Source organism: Heptranchias perlo, chromosome 3 (genome assembly GCF_035084215.1).
Source record: "Heptranchias perlo isolate sHepPer1 chromosome 3, sHepPer1.hap1, whole genome shotgun sequence".
NCBI lineage: Eukaryota > Metazoa > Chordata > Chondrichthyes > Hexanchiformes > Hexanchidae > Heptranchias > Heptranchias perlo.
Window position 1 is genome coordinate 141,604,260 of NC_090327.1, and position 14,558 is coordinate 141,618,817.

General features: G+C 44.7%; 1 protein-coding gene, 1 long non-coding RNA gene and 1 pseudogene across 4 annotated transcripts; 2 read left to right on the forward strand and 1 right to left on the reverse strand.

Moving 5' to 3' along the window:
• Nucleotides 1-964: 964 nt before the first annotated feature.
• LOC137320282 (uncharacterized) lies at nucleotides 965-8,076 on the forward strand. Of its 3 annotated transcripts, none has more exons than XR_010962440.1 (4): nucleotides 965-1,128; nucleotides 1,815-1,905; nucleotides 5,006-6,120; nucleotides 7,630-8,076. It is a non-coding gene; the product is annotated as an uncharacterized lncRNA (long non-coding RNA). The 3 variants fall into 3 exon arrangements; XR_010962439.1 differs by having other exon boundaries at nucleotides 1,815-1,901; XR_010962438.1 differs by lacking the exon at nucleotides 5,006-6,120 and having other exon boundaries at nucleotides 1,815-1,901.
• A 1,087-nt stretch (nucleotides 8,077-9,163) lies between these two features.
• On the forward strand, nucleotides 9,164-10,825 carry LOC137307904 (histone H2B 1/2-like). The gene has a single exon (XM_067976949.1). The coding sequence runs from the start codon at nucleotides 9,200-9,202 to the stop codon at nucleotides 9,572-9,574; it is 375 nt and encodes a 124-aa protein (XP_067833050.1). The 5' UTR covers nucleotides 9,164-9,199; the 3' UTR covers nucleotides 9,575-10,825.
• A 103-nt stretch (nucleotides 10,826-10,928) lies between these two features.
• Nucleotides 10,929-11,251, reverse strand: LOC137307919 (histone H4-like; annotated as a pseudogene).
• Between the last annotated feature and the right edge of the window lie 3,307 nt (nucleotides 11,252-14,558).

Genomic DNA, 14,558 nt, shown 5'->3' on the forward strand with positions numbered 1-14,558 from the left:
TCAACCATAAATACCGATGTGAAATATTCATTCAGGATCTCACCCATCTCTTGTGGTTCCGCACATAGATGACCTTGTTGATCCTTAAGAGGCCCTACTCTCTCCCTAGTTACTCTTTTGCCCTTTATGTACTTTTGGTTCCATCATTCGTCAGGCCCTCATCGCAAGATCACTGTCCAAAAAACGTGTCTCGGTGGAAAGGACAAGAGCGTGTGAGATTCATTCTCTATCTCTCAGTCTCTGGTACTGTGTGTGAGTGTGGGATTCATTCTGTATCTGTCAATCTCTTGTACTGTCTCTGAATTCGGGGTTCATTCTGTTTCTGTCAATCTCTTGTACTGTGTGTGAGTGTGGGATTCAAACTGTATCTGTCAGTCACTGGTACTGTGTATCAATGTGGGATTAATTCTATATGTGTAGTCTATCGTACTGTATGTGAGTGTGGGATTCAGTTTGTATATCAGTCACTGGTGCTGTGTACGAATGTGGGATTAATTCTATATGTGCATCTCTCGTACTGTATGCGAGTGTGGGATTCAGTCTGAATCTGTCTCTGGTACTGTGTGTGAGTGTGGGATTCAGTCTGAATCTGTCTCTGGTACTGTGTATGAGTGTGGGATTCAGTCTGAATCTGTCTCTGGTACTGTGTATGAGTGTGGGATTCATTCTGTGTCTCTCAGTCTCTGATACTACATGTTAGTCTGGGATTCATTTTCAAATACATTCTCACATACATTCCCAAATGGAGCTTCTTAAAGGGTCAACTCCCCAGCATTAAATGTAGTCTGTCCTTTCCCCCAGCTACCATTCCCGTGCTCAGAGTCTGATAAAAGCGAATTAGGGAAAGTTCCCACTGACTTTTGTGTTCTCAATTAAGGCCGAAATCTGCGCATGCGTGATTCATTCTCGCCCTCTTGACTGTTCTTACTGAGCAGCAGAGCGCATGTGCTCACCCCACCCCCACCCTCCTCCGCCCTGCCTGTGGGGCCATTCTCTCTGTGAGCCGAAGAAGATGGTTCAAAACAGCTGGAAATGGAGAAATCACGGTCCCCGCGGTCAGGGAGCAAACAGCAATCTCCTTCGGAACCGTGTCCGCAGATGAGCGCAGAGATCGGCATTGAGACCGGGGTAAGTTCAGGGGGAGTCCGGGGGCTGTTTGTAAGAGGCGGAGTGGATCAGGAACTGGTCCCGGAACATGGAGTGAGGGGGGAAGGGAGAGGCCATTCTGGGGCTGTGTGTGTACAGGGTGTGTCCAGGGGAAGGGAGACAGAATGGGAAGAACCTGCTATTTAAAATCATTGCTGCTTTCTCTCCCCAAACCAGTAGTGAATGTTCCTGGTTTAGGTCCAGTCTCACCCTGTTTGTTGTTTTTGGACAGTGAACAGTGGAAACAGAGCCGGACAGTAAGGATGTGGGGAGTTATACAAAGAACATCTATCGTAGGCATCAGGTGAGACGTGTGAAGGAGACATTTTAAACAGCGGCTCTTTAGTTTCGGTTCAACGATTGGGCCCCTGGGAGAGGGGATTAGACCTGTACAAACTTCCCTGCCCCATCGGTTAGTCCTATTCATCGATTAGTACAGGAGTTCAGTTGTGTCTGGGTGTCTGTGTCTGGATTGTTTTGTACAGTCCAACACCCCTAGTATGCAGAAGCTGAGTGCTGCTTTATTGCAGTTGCGTCAGACACTGAAACTATCGCTTGTTTTAATTTGTGGATAATTCAATGATAATTAACGGACAGGTTAAATTGATCACTTGTATTTTCTACCTCACCTGTTCTTGAGGTATAAGAGATATGTTTTCTTCCTACAGGCAAATACTTGAAGAAACCAGAATAAATGTGATGTTTCCTCCACTCGAGGCACAAGGAACAGTGCAGCCAGCTCCTTCTCACTCACAGTAGGTACATTATCACCCACAGAGCACAGAGACACAGACAGGTCATCAGTTCCACAGTCTCAGACAGCAGAAGCAGTCAATCCCACACTGATCCCAAGTTCCAGATTCACATGTTCCCTCAAGCATTCAAACAGAGCAGGAGAGACAGCTGTTATTTCCAGATCACCCCAACTCAGTACCACCGACTGGTACGTATGCAAATCCAGGTCCAAAATCACACCCACTATCAGATTGAAAGGCCCTGTGTCAATCTCACAACAGTGCTGCCTTAGCTACAAATTAAATACCAGAATAGAAGTCTCACATGGTACCCGATTGAAAGGTATAGAATGAATCCCAATAATTTACCCCAAGATTAAATTTAAATACTGGCCCAGAACTCTCACACATGTGAGTTTAAAAGATGCAGTATCCATCCCAATAGATTAGCCTGAGTTACAAAGTACATACAAGTCAAAAACTCAGTACAGTATCAGATTGAAAGAAGCTAAAAGAGCGTGTATCATGAGAAACATTAGATACCAGTTCATAACTCACTCATAGTATGAGACTGAAAGATACACTACCATTTCACTTAGTGCAGACTGAGTTAAACTTTATATACCAGTTCAAAAATTTCACCATATCATTTTGGCAGGAACATTATTATTCACAATTAAGAGATGAAAGTGCACACATTATCCAATTAAAACCTAAAGCATCAAATCCTAAAGTGTATCCATCTTTAGCAATTAAATAGTCAGAAAAACTGTTTATACATTAAAAACAATGATACAGTTGTGAACTCCATGCTGTTACCTGAGATACAAATCACATACAGATCCAGAATGAATCCCACAATCTGATACAGTACTAGAGACAGAGAGGCACAGAAAGACTCCCATACTCACACACAGTACCAGAGACTGACAAATACAGAATTAATCTCACACTCACATAGAGTACCAGAGACTGATAGATACAGAAAAAGGTCCCACACGAACACACAGTACCAGAAACTGAAAGACACAGAATGAATCTCACGCTCACATACAGCACTAGAGAATGACAGATACAGAACATAGGAACAGGAGTAGGCCATTCAGCCCCTCGTGCCTGCTCCGCCATTTGATAAGATCATGGCTGATCTGTGATCTAACTCCATACACCTGCCTTTGGCCCATATCCCTTAATATCTTTGGTTGCCAAAAAGCTATCGATCTCAGATTTAAATTTAGCAATTGAGCTAGTATCAATTGCCGTTTGTGGAAGAGAGTTCCAAAATTCTACAACCGTTTGTGTGTAGAAATGTTTCCTAATCTCGCTCCTGAAAGGTCTGGCTCTAATTTTTAGACTGTGCCCCCTACTCCTAGAATCCCCAACCAGCGGAAATAGTTTCTCTCTATCCACCCTATCTGTTCCCTTTAATATCTTATAAACCTCGATCAGATCACCCCTTAACCTTCGAAACTTCGGAGAATACAACCCCAATTTGTGTAATCTCTCCTGGTAACTTAACCCTTGAAGTCCGGGTATCATTCTAGTAAACCTACGCTGCACTCCCTCCAAGGCCAATATGTCCTTCCGAAGGTGCGGTGCTCAGAACTGCTCACAGTACTCCAGGTGCGGTCTAACCAGGGTTTTGTATAGCTGCAGCATAACTTCTGCCCCCTTGTACTCTAGTCCTCCAGATATAAAGGCCAACATTCCATTTGCCTTATTGATTATTTTCTGCACCTGTTCATGACACTTCAATGATCTATGTACCTGAACCCCGAAGTCCCTTTGGACATCCACTGTTTTTAACTTTTTACCATTTAGAAAATACCCATTTCTATCCTTTTTTGATCCAAAGTGGATGACCTCACATTTGTCTACATTGAATTCCATTTGCCACAGTTTTGCCCATTCAACTAATCTATCAATATCACTTTGTAATTTTATGTTTTCATCTACACTGCTTACAATGCCACCAATACACACTCACTGACAGTCCCAGAGACTGACAGACACTGAATGAACTGCACACTCACATATGGTACTGGAGACTGGCAGACACAGGATGAATCCTACACTCACATACAGTACCAACAGACTGAATAGCACAATCACACACAGTACTGACAAGGTACAGAATTAATTCCACACTCACACAGTACCAGAAATTGACAGATACAGAATGAATCCCACACTTTTATACAGCAACACACACTGATAGATACAGAATGAATCCCAAACTGACACAGAGTGGCAGAGACTGACAGATGAAGAATGAAGCCCACACTTACATACAGCACAGACATTGACAGATACAGAATGAATCCCACACTGACACAGTACCAGGGACTTGCAGATGCAAATTAATCCCACACTCACAGCAAGTACCAGAGACTGACATATAAAGAATGAATCCCACTCTCACTCAGCTCCAGAAACTGACAGATACAGAATCAATCCCACACTTCGATACTCGACAGCACCTCCCAAACCCACAACCTCTACCACCTGGAAGGACAAGGGCAGCAGGCACATGGGAACAACACCAGCTGCACGTTCCCCTCCAAGTCACACATCATCCCTACTTGGAAATATATCGCCGTTCCTTCATCGTCGCTGGGTCAAAATCCTGGGACTCCCTTCCTAACAGCACTGTGGGAGAACCTTCACCACACGGACTGCAGCGGTTGAAGAAGGCGGCTCACCACCACCTTCTCAAGGGCAATTAGGGATGGGCAATAAATGCTGGCCTCGCTAGCGATGCCCACATCCCATGAACGAATAAAAAAAAATCCCACACTCACAAAGAGTACCAGGGATTGACAGATACAGAATGAGTCCCACACTCACACACAGTACCAGATACTGACAGATACAGAATGAATCTCACACAGACGGTGCTACAGACTGAACGAATCACACAGACGGTGCTACAGACAATCTGTATTAACATTATTCAACAATGATTGAAATCATAATCTCTGAATCAGTCCGATTTTGTTGTACAAAATTGTGTAACAAGAGAGACAGAGGGGAAAATAATGTAAATCAGTGAGAGGAGTTTAATACAACATGACAACCGTTTTTTGCTCTAATAAAATGTACTTAGAGCTCGTCTTCATTCCTAGATCTCGCCGTCCAATATAATGTGAACATTATTGTCTGCTGTGTCCGTCTGTAATCTGGAAACTTCAATGTACTGGAGTCTCGTGACGTCTGCTGGCCCGAAGCGAGAACTGCAACAGAGCGGAACAAATTCATATTCAAAACTGAGATTGATAGATTTCTAGATATTTAAGGCATCAAGGGATAGAGGGAAATGTCGTTGAGGTAGAAGATCAACTGTGATCTTGTTGAATGGCGGAGCTGGCTCGAGGGGCTGGATAAGAACATAAGAACATAAGAAATAGGAGCAGGAGTAGGCCAATCGGCCCCTCGAGCCTGCTCCGCCATTCAATAAGATCATGGCTGATCTGATCCTAATCTCAAATCTAAATTCATGTCCAATTTCCTGCCTGCTCCCCGTAACCCCTAATTCCCTTTACTTCTAGGAAACTGTCTATTTCTGTTTTAAATTTATTTAATGATGTAGCTTCCACAGCTTCCTGGGGCAGCAAATTCCACAGACCTACAACCCTCTGAGTGAAGAAGTTTCTCCTCATCTCAGTTTTGAAAGAGCAGCCCCTTATTCTAAGATTATGCCCCCTCGTTCTAGTTACACCCATCCTTGGGAACATCCTCACCGCATCCACCCGATCAAGCCCCTTCACAATCTTATATGTTTCAATAAGATCGCCTCTCATTCTTCTGAACTCCAATGAGTAGAGTCCCAATCTACTCAACCTTTCCTCATATGTCCACCCCCTCATCCCTGGGATTAACCGAGTGAACCTTCTTTGTACTGCCTCAAGAGCAAGTATGTCTTTTCTTAAGTATGGAGACCAAAACTGTATGCAGTATTCCAGGTGCGATCTCACCAATACCTTATATAACTGCAGCAATACCTCCCTGTTTTTATATTCTATCCCCCGAACAATAAAAGCCAACATTCCGTTGGCCTTCTTGATCACCTGCTGAACCTGCATACTAACTTTTTGATTTTCTTGCACTAGGACCCCCAGAGCCCTTTGTACTGCAGCACTTTCCAGTTTGGATGGCCTACTCCTGCTCATATTTCTTATGTTCTTATTATGTCAGGGTTACAGAAACAGGATACTGAGCAATGTGAGGAAATAGTTTGTCTGTAAGTTCCACTCTCGTATTGTTTCACATTTTGAGAGTAAAAAAAATCGGTTCACAGTAATGTTTTTTTTACTCATTCGATGTTGTAAATATTCCCCCTGATATTTCACTGTACATTGAGCAGTATTTCTGCCTGATTTGTCAGGACACTATTTACATTACTTCAAATAAACCAAACAAAAATACATATAAAAACTGAGCGCACTACTGGAAGTTTCACAGGATCAGCTGAAAGGGAAATGGATGAAATACAGAAGGAATAAAGCAAAAATAAAACCCGGAAATGCTGGAAAGACTCAGCAGGTCCGGCAGCATCTGTGGAGAAAGGAAGCTCGGTTTAACGGTTCAGGTCAATGACCCTTCTGTAGGCCTGAAAGGTTAATCCGACCTCCCTCTCTCCACAGATGCTGCCCGACCTGTTGAAACTTTCCAGCATTTTCTGTTTCTCTCTCCGATTTCCAGCATCTACAGAATTTTCCTCTTTGAAACAATAAATGAATTCACGGAAGGGAATTGAAATTTGAATAAGGAACCGGAAAAGCTTCTGAAAGTTAATGAACTTCACTGAATTAAAGACTGATACAGCACAGAGGAAGCCATTCGGCCCATCATGTCTGTGCTGGATCTTTGAAAGAGCTATCCAATTAGTCCCACTCCCCTGCTCTTTCCCCAAAGTCCTGCAATTTTCCCCTTCAAGTATTTATCCAATTCCCTTTTGAAAGTTATTATTGAATCTGCTTCCACCACCATTCCAGATCATAACTTGCTGCGTAAAAAAGTTCTCATCTCACATCTGATTCTTTTGCCAATTATCTTAAATCTGTGTCCTTTGGTTACTGGACCTTCTGCCTCTGGAAACAGTTTCTCCTTATTTACTGTAACAAAACCTTTCCTGATTTTGAACATCTCTATTAAATCTTCCCATATCCTTCTCTGCTCTAAGGAGAACCATCCCAGCTTCTCCGGTCTCTCCACCTAACTGAAGTTTCTTCCTAAACTGTGGTGCCCAGAATTGGACACAATACTCCAGCTGGGACCTAACCAGTTATTTATGAAGGTTTAGTATAACTTCCTTGCTAACTAATTCACTCTATACCTTTGTTTATAAAGCCAAGGATGCTGTCTGCTTTTTAACAGCCTGATCCACTTGTCTTGTTACCTTCAAACATTTGACTCTGTAAACCCCCAGGTCTCTCTGTTCCTGCACTCGCGTTAAAATTGTACTAATTCTGTCCCAGATCCACGCAATTCAGGGCAAAATGATTTTTAATAAAAAGGAACAAAATCAAACTTAAACTTACCGTTATAGGGAAAACAAATTAATGTTGAAAGTGTTTTTATATGAATGCTACCCCTTTTGTTTTGGAATCAAAATGCCCCTGACCATCAAATTCAGTTTTCAATCCTGGGGACTCTGAAGTAAATAGATTAGGATTAAAAGCACCAAACTGCAATCGCCAGGAATCAAAGTCAGCTATTCTCACCAATTTACCACCATTGCTCATTACAGGAGAGAAGTTGAGTGTTTCTGTGGATTTGGGGCTGAACCGTTTTCATCACAGACAATAAAACCGTTCCCGAACATCAACCCCTGATCAGACACAGCAGGTTGAACTGTTCACTGACGGACTTCTCCTCAAGTCTCGCGACATAACTGAAGTCCGTCATCTCTGGTACCATTCTCGTAAACCTCCTCTACACGCTCTCCAAGGCCTTGACATCCTTCTTGAAGTGTGGTGCCCAGAATGGGAAACAATACTCCAGTTTGGGCCTAATCAGTAGTTTAAAAAGATTGAGCAGAACTTTCTTGCTTTTGTACTCTATGCCTCTATTTATAAAGCCAATGATCCGGTAAGTTTTTTTAACAACTTTGTCAAATTGTTTTGTAAAAATTGTATATGTGAACGCCAAATCTCTCTATTCCTGCACCATCATTAAAATTGCACCATTTAGTTTATATTGCCTCCCCTCATTCTTGCTTCCAATTGCGTTTATTTACAATTTTCTGCATTAAATTGCTTCTGCCATGTGTCTCCCCATCTCACCAGTCTGTTTCATCTGCAAACTTTGAAATTATGACTCGTATGGCAGAATCCAGGTCGTTAATATGTATCAGCAAAAGCAGTGGTCCTAATACCGACTCCTGGGGGACACCACTGCACACTTCACTCAGTCTGAAAAACATTCGTTCACCACTACTCTCTGCCCTCTGTCCCTGAGCCAATTTCGTATCCACGCTGCCAATGCCCCTTTAATCGCGCGCGCTTCAATTTTGCTAAGCAGTCTATAATGTGGTACTTTATCAAACGCCTTTTGAAAATCCATACACATAACATCAACTGCACTATCTTCATTAAAGTTATTTCATCGAAGAACTCAATCAAGATAGAAGGCGGTTTCTGAACCACATGAACTGCACTCCCATTTCTGGTTTCTGATTCAGTGCGGGCTCTGAACTGTTGGAACCACCAGACCGAAGATTGCTGCCTATCAAAGTGTTTAAAGGCCGAGTACGGGATTGGTTATGGGATTGGACAAGAATCCTAGGGTTCAAATCCCACAATTCACCAAAACTAGCAATGATAATGGTCGGCTTAAATATACATTCAAATAAGGAGCAGGAATCAGCAGAGGGAAAAGTTTCAGAAAATCAATGGATTTCACTGAATCCGGGTAATTCTGTCCTGGATCCACGATACAGATCAGAGTAAATAATAATTATCAATAGAAAGGGGCAAAATCAAAGCTCGGGGTAATCCCATGTGTGTGGGAATCCCCTGAGAAGAAGGGCCCTTCTCACCGCCAGACAGGCGACATTTCCCGGTGGATCTTTACACAGTGAGCGGCTCTTTCAATATAAACTGGGGCTGGAGAGAGGCTTTGGGAAATGAACTTCCGGATTACAGGGAGGAGGCGCGTGATTGGTGGCAGACACTAAATCTGATTGGATATTTAAAGGGACCAATCAGAAAGTTAGAGTTCACCCATCCCTCATTAGCATGGGGCGATGACGTCAGCCTATTTAATCCGAGCTCGGAGCGGATTTGGTTCATTTCTGGATCTGAAATTGAGTTTGGAAAATGCCTGAGGACAAGAAAGCAGCTCCCAAGAAGGGCGCCAAGAAAACCCTGAATAAAGCACCAGCCAAGGGCGGGAAGAAGCGGAGAAAGTCGAGGAAGGAGAGTTATTCCATCTACATCTACAAAGTGATGAAGCAGGTTCACCCCGACACCGGCATCTCCTCCAAGGCCATGGGCATCATGAACTCCTTTGTGAACGATATTTTCGAGCGCATCGCGGGTGAGGCTTCCCGCCTGGCCCATTACAACAAGCGGGCGACCATCAGTTCCCGGGAGATCCAGACCGCCGTGCGCCTGCTGCTGCCCGGAGAACTGGCCAAGCACGCCGTGTCGGAAGGGACAAAGGCGGTGACCAAGTACACCAGCTCCAAGTAAAGCTCCACCATCAACTGAAAAAAAAACCCGAACACAAAGTCTCTTTTAAGAGCCACCCACAGTCTCTCTGAAGACGCTGTACCGACACCTTATTTTACTGTTGATGCTGTAATACTAACTAGTTCTGTAACTACTTTTTTTTGAAATTTCCCTTGAAATCTGGAAGATTCTCATAATCACTGCCTCGTATTGTTTGTGTCGCTGTTGAATTCAGACCCAATACCCAGAAACGTGTCCCTGATCCTCTCATTCCCGATCGTTTCGCCTCTTCCCCACATCTGCCACTTCAGAGCCGCTTTACAGGTGGTGAATCAGACATCAGTCATTTCTTTCTCTCCTTTTCACGTTTGTTTCTTCACTTTTTGGGAATATCAGTTTGTGAACCGAAAACCTTTTTAATATAGCAACCCTGAAAGGGACTTCAACCGAGGACAGAATACTCTAAAGGCCCTGTCACTGTTCGACTTCTTACACCTGGAGTCTCGGCTCCGGTTTAGATCCCGCAACCAGGGATCAATGTACAATCTGTTCCATTTACGAAGATTGAGCTAAAATAGGGCTTCATTCCCGCCCGTTGGAAAGCGAACGGAGAATGATACGGAATTTAAAAGAATCTCGAATTTGTTATGGGAAATGTGGAAAAGTAGAATATAAGGAGAGAGAATTTAAAATCTTTGTTTTAAGGCGACATTACTTATCAAATCGCTTCTTGTGTTACAAATATATTGGCGGGCTTTTCAAATTTCAAAAACCGTGTAATGTCTGATAATTGAGGCCTGTCTTTTCCGCCCTTTTCTCATTTCCGACTATTCAGTGGTTCAACGAACAACCAAATGAGATTGAGAACAGATGGACCAATCACAATTGCCCCCACTGTATTCCTCCAGAAGGAATAAGGGCGAGCGCGGGAGGATTTCTTCATTCTTTGTGAAATTGTTTGTGAGATTGTGGAAATGTCTGGGTAAAGAAGTAACTGCATAAGTTCGAAGAATGAAACTCTCTCCAAAACTGGCACGGGCTCGATGGGCCGAATGGCTCCCTTGAATGCTGCAACAACTCTATAATTCTATGAAACCTGGTGCAGCCCGATTGTTCATTTCGGAGTTTGCACTATCTCCAGCCTGATAAACATTCCGGATCATTCTCTGATCGGTCTGTAAACGGGCGGGAAGAAGACCCCGGACGCAGTTTCCAATCGGTGACGAGTATTAGTGAACTCTCCCCATATTATTAAAAAAGCTGAAACACTCAGACCAATATCTCCCCGTTCCCAGGTCAGTGCTCTCTCTGTGAGACGGTGGGTGGCTCTTAGAAGAGCCTTTGTTTTGTGTTTGGTTCGAGTGGGTCGAGTTGTTCAACCGCCGAATCCATAGAGAGTGCGGCCCTGCCGTTTCAGAGCGTAAACCACATCCATGGCAGTGACTGTCTTGCGCTTGGCGTGTTCAGTGTAGGTGACCGCGTCCCTGATCACATTCTCCAGGAAGACCTTCAGCACCCCGCGGGTTTCCTCGTAGATCAGACCCGAGATCCGCTTGACACCGCCACGGCGAGCCAGGCGGCGGTGTCAAGCGGTGATTCCCTGGATATTGTCACGAAGCACTTTACGGTGCCGCTTCGCTCCGCCTTTGCCCAGTCCCTTACCGCCTTTACCTCTTCCAGACATGATGGTTCTTCACTCAGATCGCTGCTAAATGAAAAACGAAGTTATGCTTGTTCCCTTTTTATGCAGCTCAGCCCGACCTGACTGAGAAAGCCACAGGGTGAGAGAGAGGGGAGGAGACAAAGTGAGATATTAAACAGAGGGGAGGAAACAGAGTGAGATGCTAAACAGAGAGGGGAGCAGACAGAGTGAGATATTAAACAGAGAGGGGAGGAGACAGAGTGAGATTTTTTTTTCAAAAAATATACTTTATTCATAAAATTTGCAGCAATACATACAATACAGTTGTCATATCACTTTCCAAACGTACACAATAGAGATTATACAATTTGCAGGTTACGTCAAGTACAGTTCAATGAACACATTGGACATAATTACAGTTCATGACACAGAGTGAGATATACCAGACATAATCACTTTCTCGTAAAGTTCAATTGAATGATTTCCCCCCCCCCCCCTTTCTGATTTATTTATGATGTGGAGATGCCGGTGATGGACTGGGGTTGACAATTGTAAACAATTTTACAACACCAAGTTATAGTCCAGCAATTTTATTTTAAATTCACAAGCTTTCGGAGGCTTCCCCCTTCGTCAGGTGAACGATGTGAAAAAAAATTTCGTCAGGTGAACGATTTTTTCACATCGTTCACCTGACGAAGGGGGAAGCCTCCGAAAGCTTGTGAATTTAAAATAAAATTGCTGGACTATAACTTGATTTATTTATGCAGCCAGCCCGGACCTGGCTGAGAAACACAGAGCGTGAGATACGCGGGGTCTGAGTGACAGGCTGATGGCCAGGGGAGGAGACTGAATCAGAGTGGCAGGAATAGCAGTGAGAGGGGGGGGGGGTGGGAGGAGATAGAACTAGAGTGAGATAGAGGCGGGGGGGGGGGGCGAGTAGACAGAATCAGAGTGACAGACAAAGGGGCGAGAGAGGGGGAGGGGAAGGAGAGAGAATCAGAGTGACAGACAAAGGGGCGAGAGAGGGGGAGGGGGAGGAGACAGAATCAGATTGACAGACAAAGGGGCGAGAGGGGGAGGGGGAGGAGAGAGAATCAGAGTGACAGACAAAGGGGCGAGAGAGGGGGAGGGGGAGGAGACAGAATCAGATTGACAGACAAAGGGGCGAGAGGGGGAGGGGGAGGAGAGAGAATCAGAGTGACAGACAAAGGGGCGAGAGAGGGAGAGGGGGAGGGGGAGGAGAGAGAATCAGATTGACAGAGCGCGAGAGCGGCTTCCGAGCTTTCACCTCCCCCTTCAGTTATCCGGGAAATAATTATTTACATTGATTTGAAAAGACCAGTTACAATTCAGTGCCAATAATATTCCTGCCTAAATACAGTCACTTCTATCACATAGGAAATAGAGTGGGCCATTTCGCCGCTCCAGACTGTTCCGCCATTCCATTAGATCACGGGTGATCTGCGCCTCAACTCCATTTACCCGCCTCTGATCCATATCGCTTGGTATCCGCACCCACCTAAAATCTATACATCCTAGTCTTCAAAGCTCCAATTGACCCACCAGCCTTTAGGGGAGAGAGAGCTCTAGATTTCCACTAGCTCTTGTGTGAAAAAGTGCTTCCTGATTTCACCCCTGAACGGACTAGCTCTAATTTTAAGGATATGCCTCCTTGTTCTGGATTTACCCACCACAGTAAATAGTTTATTTTTATCTAACCTTTAGAATACCTGAAGCAGGGAGAGTGGCCTCTGAGATTTTAGCTCCGCCTCCAGCTCCTTTAACTCAAAGAAACCATCTCGCTCCATCCCCACGCTCAGACACGAATTCTATCTCCACACACCCCCTCCCAGACTGGGTCAGCACTTTGCAAACATTTTATTGTAGCTGATTTGCAGAATCTGGAGAATGTGTTTGCGTTTGAGTTGTGACGCGGGCTTTCTCCACCAGTGTTACCGTCTTACACTCACTCTGCCAGACATCCGATTCTCTTTATTATATCACAGAGAAAGCGCGGGTGCAGCAAATGTTTCTTTTAACTGATTTCTATTGAGAATGAGCCCAGCCGCGGGACAGGAATTTAATTGTGGTCTCGGCTCTTTTTGGACAGACGTGGTGGCTCTAAGAGCCTTTGGGTTCAAATGTTTACAAGTTGCAATTTTTATTTACTTCATTTTGAGGCATTTCTCTACTTTCTTGGACTTTGATGTTTTCGGCTGGCGATTTCCCTTCATGCCCGAGACCGGTTTCACATTTACAACTTCGATTTCTTCAGCCAATTCGATTCACTCCATGTGATATCAAGAAACGGCTGAATACAGCAAAGGCTATAGGCCCCGTCAACATCCCGGCTGGAGTGCTGAAGAATTGTGCTCCAGAACTAGCTGCGCCTCTAGCCAAGCTGTTCCAGTACAGCGACAACACTGGCATCTACCCGACAATGTGGAAAATTGACAAGGTATGTCCTGTCCACAAAAGGCAGGACAAATCCAATCCAGCCAATTACCGCCCCATCAGTCTACTCTCAATCATCAGCAAAGTGAAGGAAGGTGTCGACAGTGCTATCAAGCGGCACTTACTCACCAATAACCTGCTCACCAATGCTCAGTTTGGGTTCCGCCAGGACTACTCGGCTCCAGACCTCATTACAGCCTTGGTCCAAACATGGACAAAAGAGCGGAATTCCAGAGGTGAGGTGAGAGTGACTGCCCTTGACATCAAGGCAGCATTTGACCGAGTGTGGCACCAAGGAGCCCTAGTAAAATTGAAGTCAATGGTAGTCAGGGGGGAAAACTCTCCAGTGGCTGGAGTCATACCTAGCACAAAGGAAGATGGTACTGGTTGTTGGAGGCCAATCATCACAGCCCCAGGGCATTGCTGCAGGAGTTCCTCAGGGCAGTGTCCTAGGCCCAACCATCTTCAGCTGCTTCATCAATGACCTTCCCTCCATCATAGGTCAGAAATGGGGATGTTCGCTGATGATTGCACAGTGTTCAGTTCCATTTGCAACCCTCAAATAATGAAGCAGTCCGAGCCCACATGCAGCAAGACCTGGACAACATCCAAGCTTGGGCTCATAAGTGGCAAGTAACATTCGTGCTAGACAAGTGCCAGGCAATGACCATCTCCAACAAGAGCGAGTCTAACCACCTCCCCATGAAATTCAACGGCATTACCATCGCCAAATCCCCCACCATCAACATCCTGGGGGTCACCATTGACCAGAAACGTAACTGGACCAGCCATATAAATACTGTGGCTACGAGAGCAGGTCAGAGGCTGGGTATTCTGCGGCGAGTGACTCACCTCCTGACTCCCCAAAGCTCTCCACCATCTACAAGGCTCAAGTCATGAGTGTGATGG

What these genes read in the sequence shown, in the direction of transcription:
- LOC137307904 (XM_067976949.1), top strand. Translation starts at nt 9,200, where the DNA reads ATGCCTGAGGACAAGAAAGCAGCTCCCAAGAAGGGCGCCAAGAAAACC.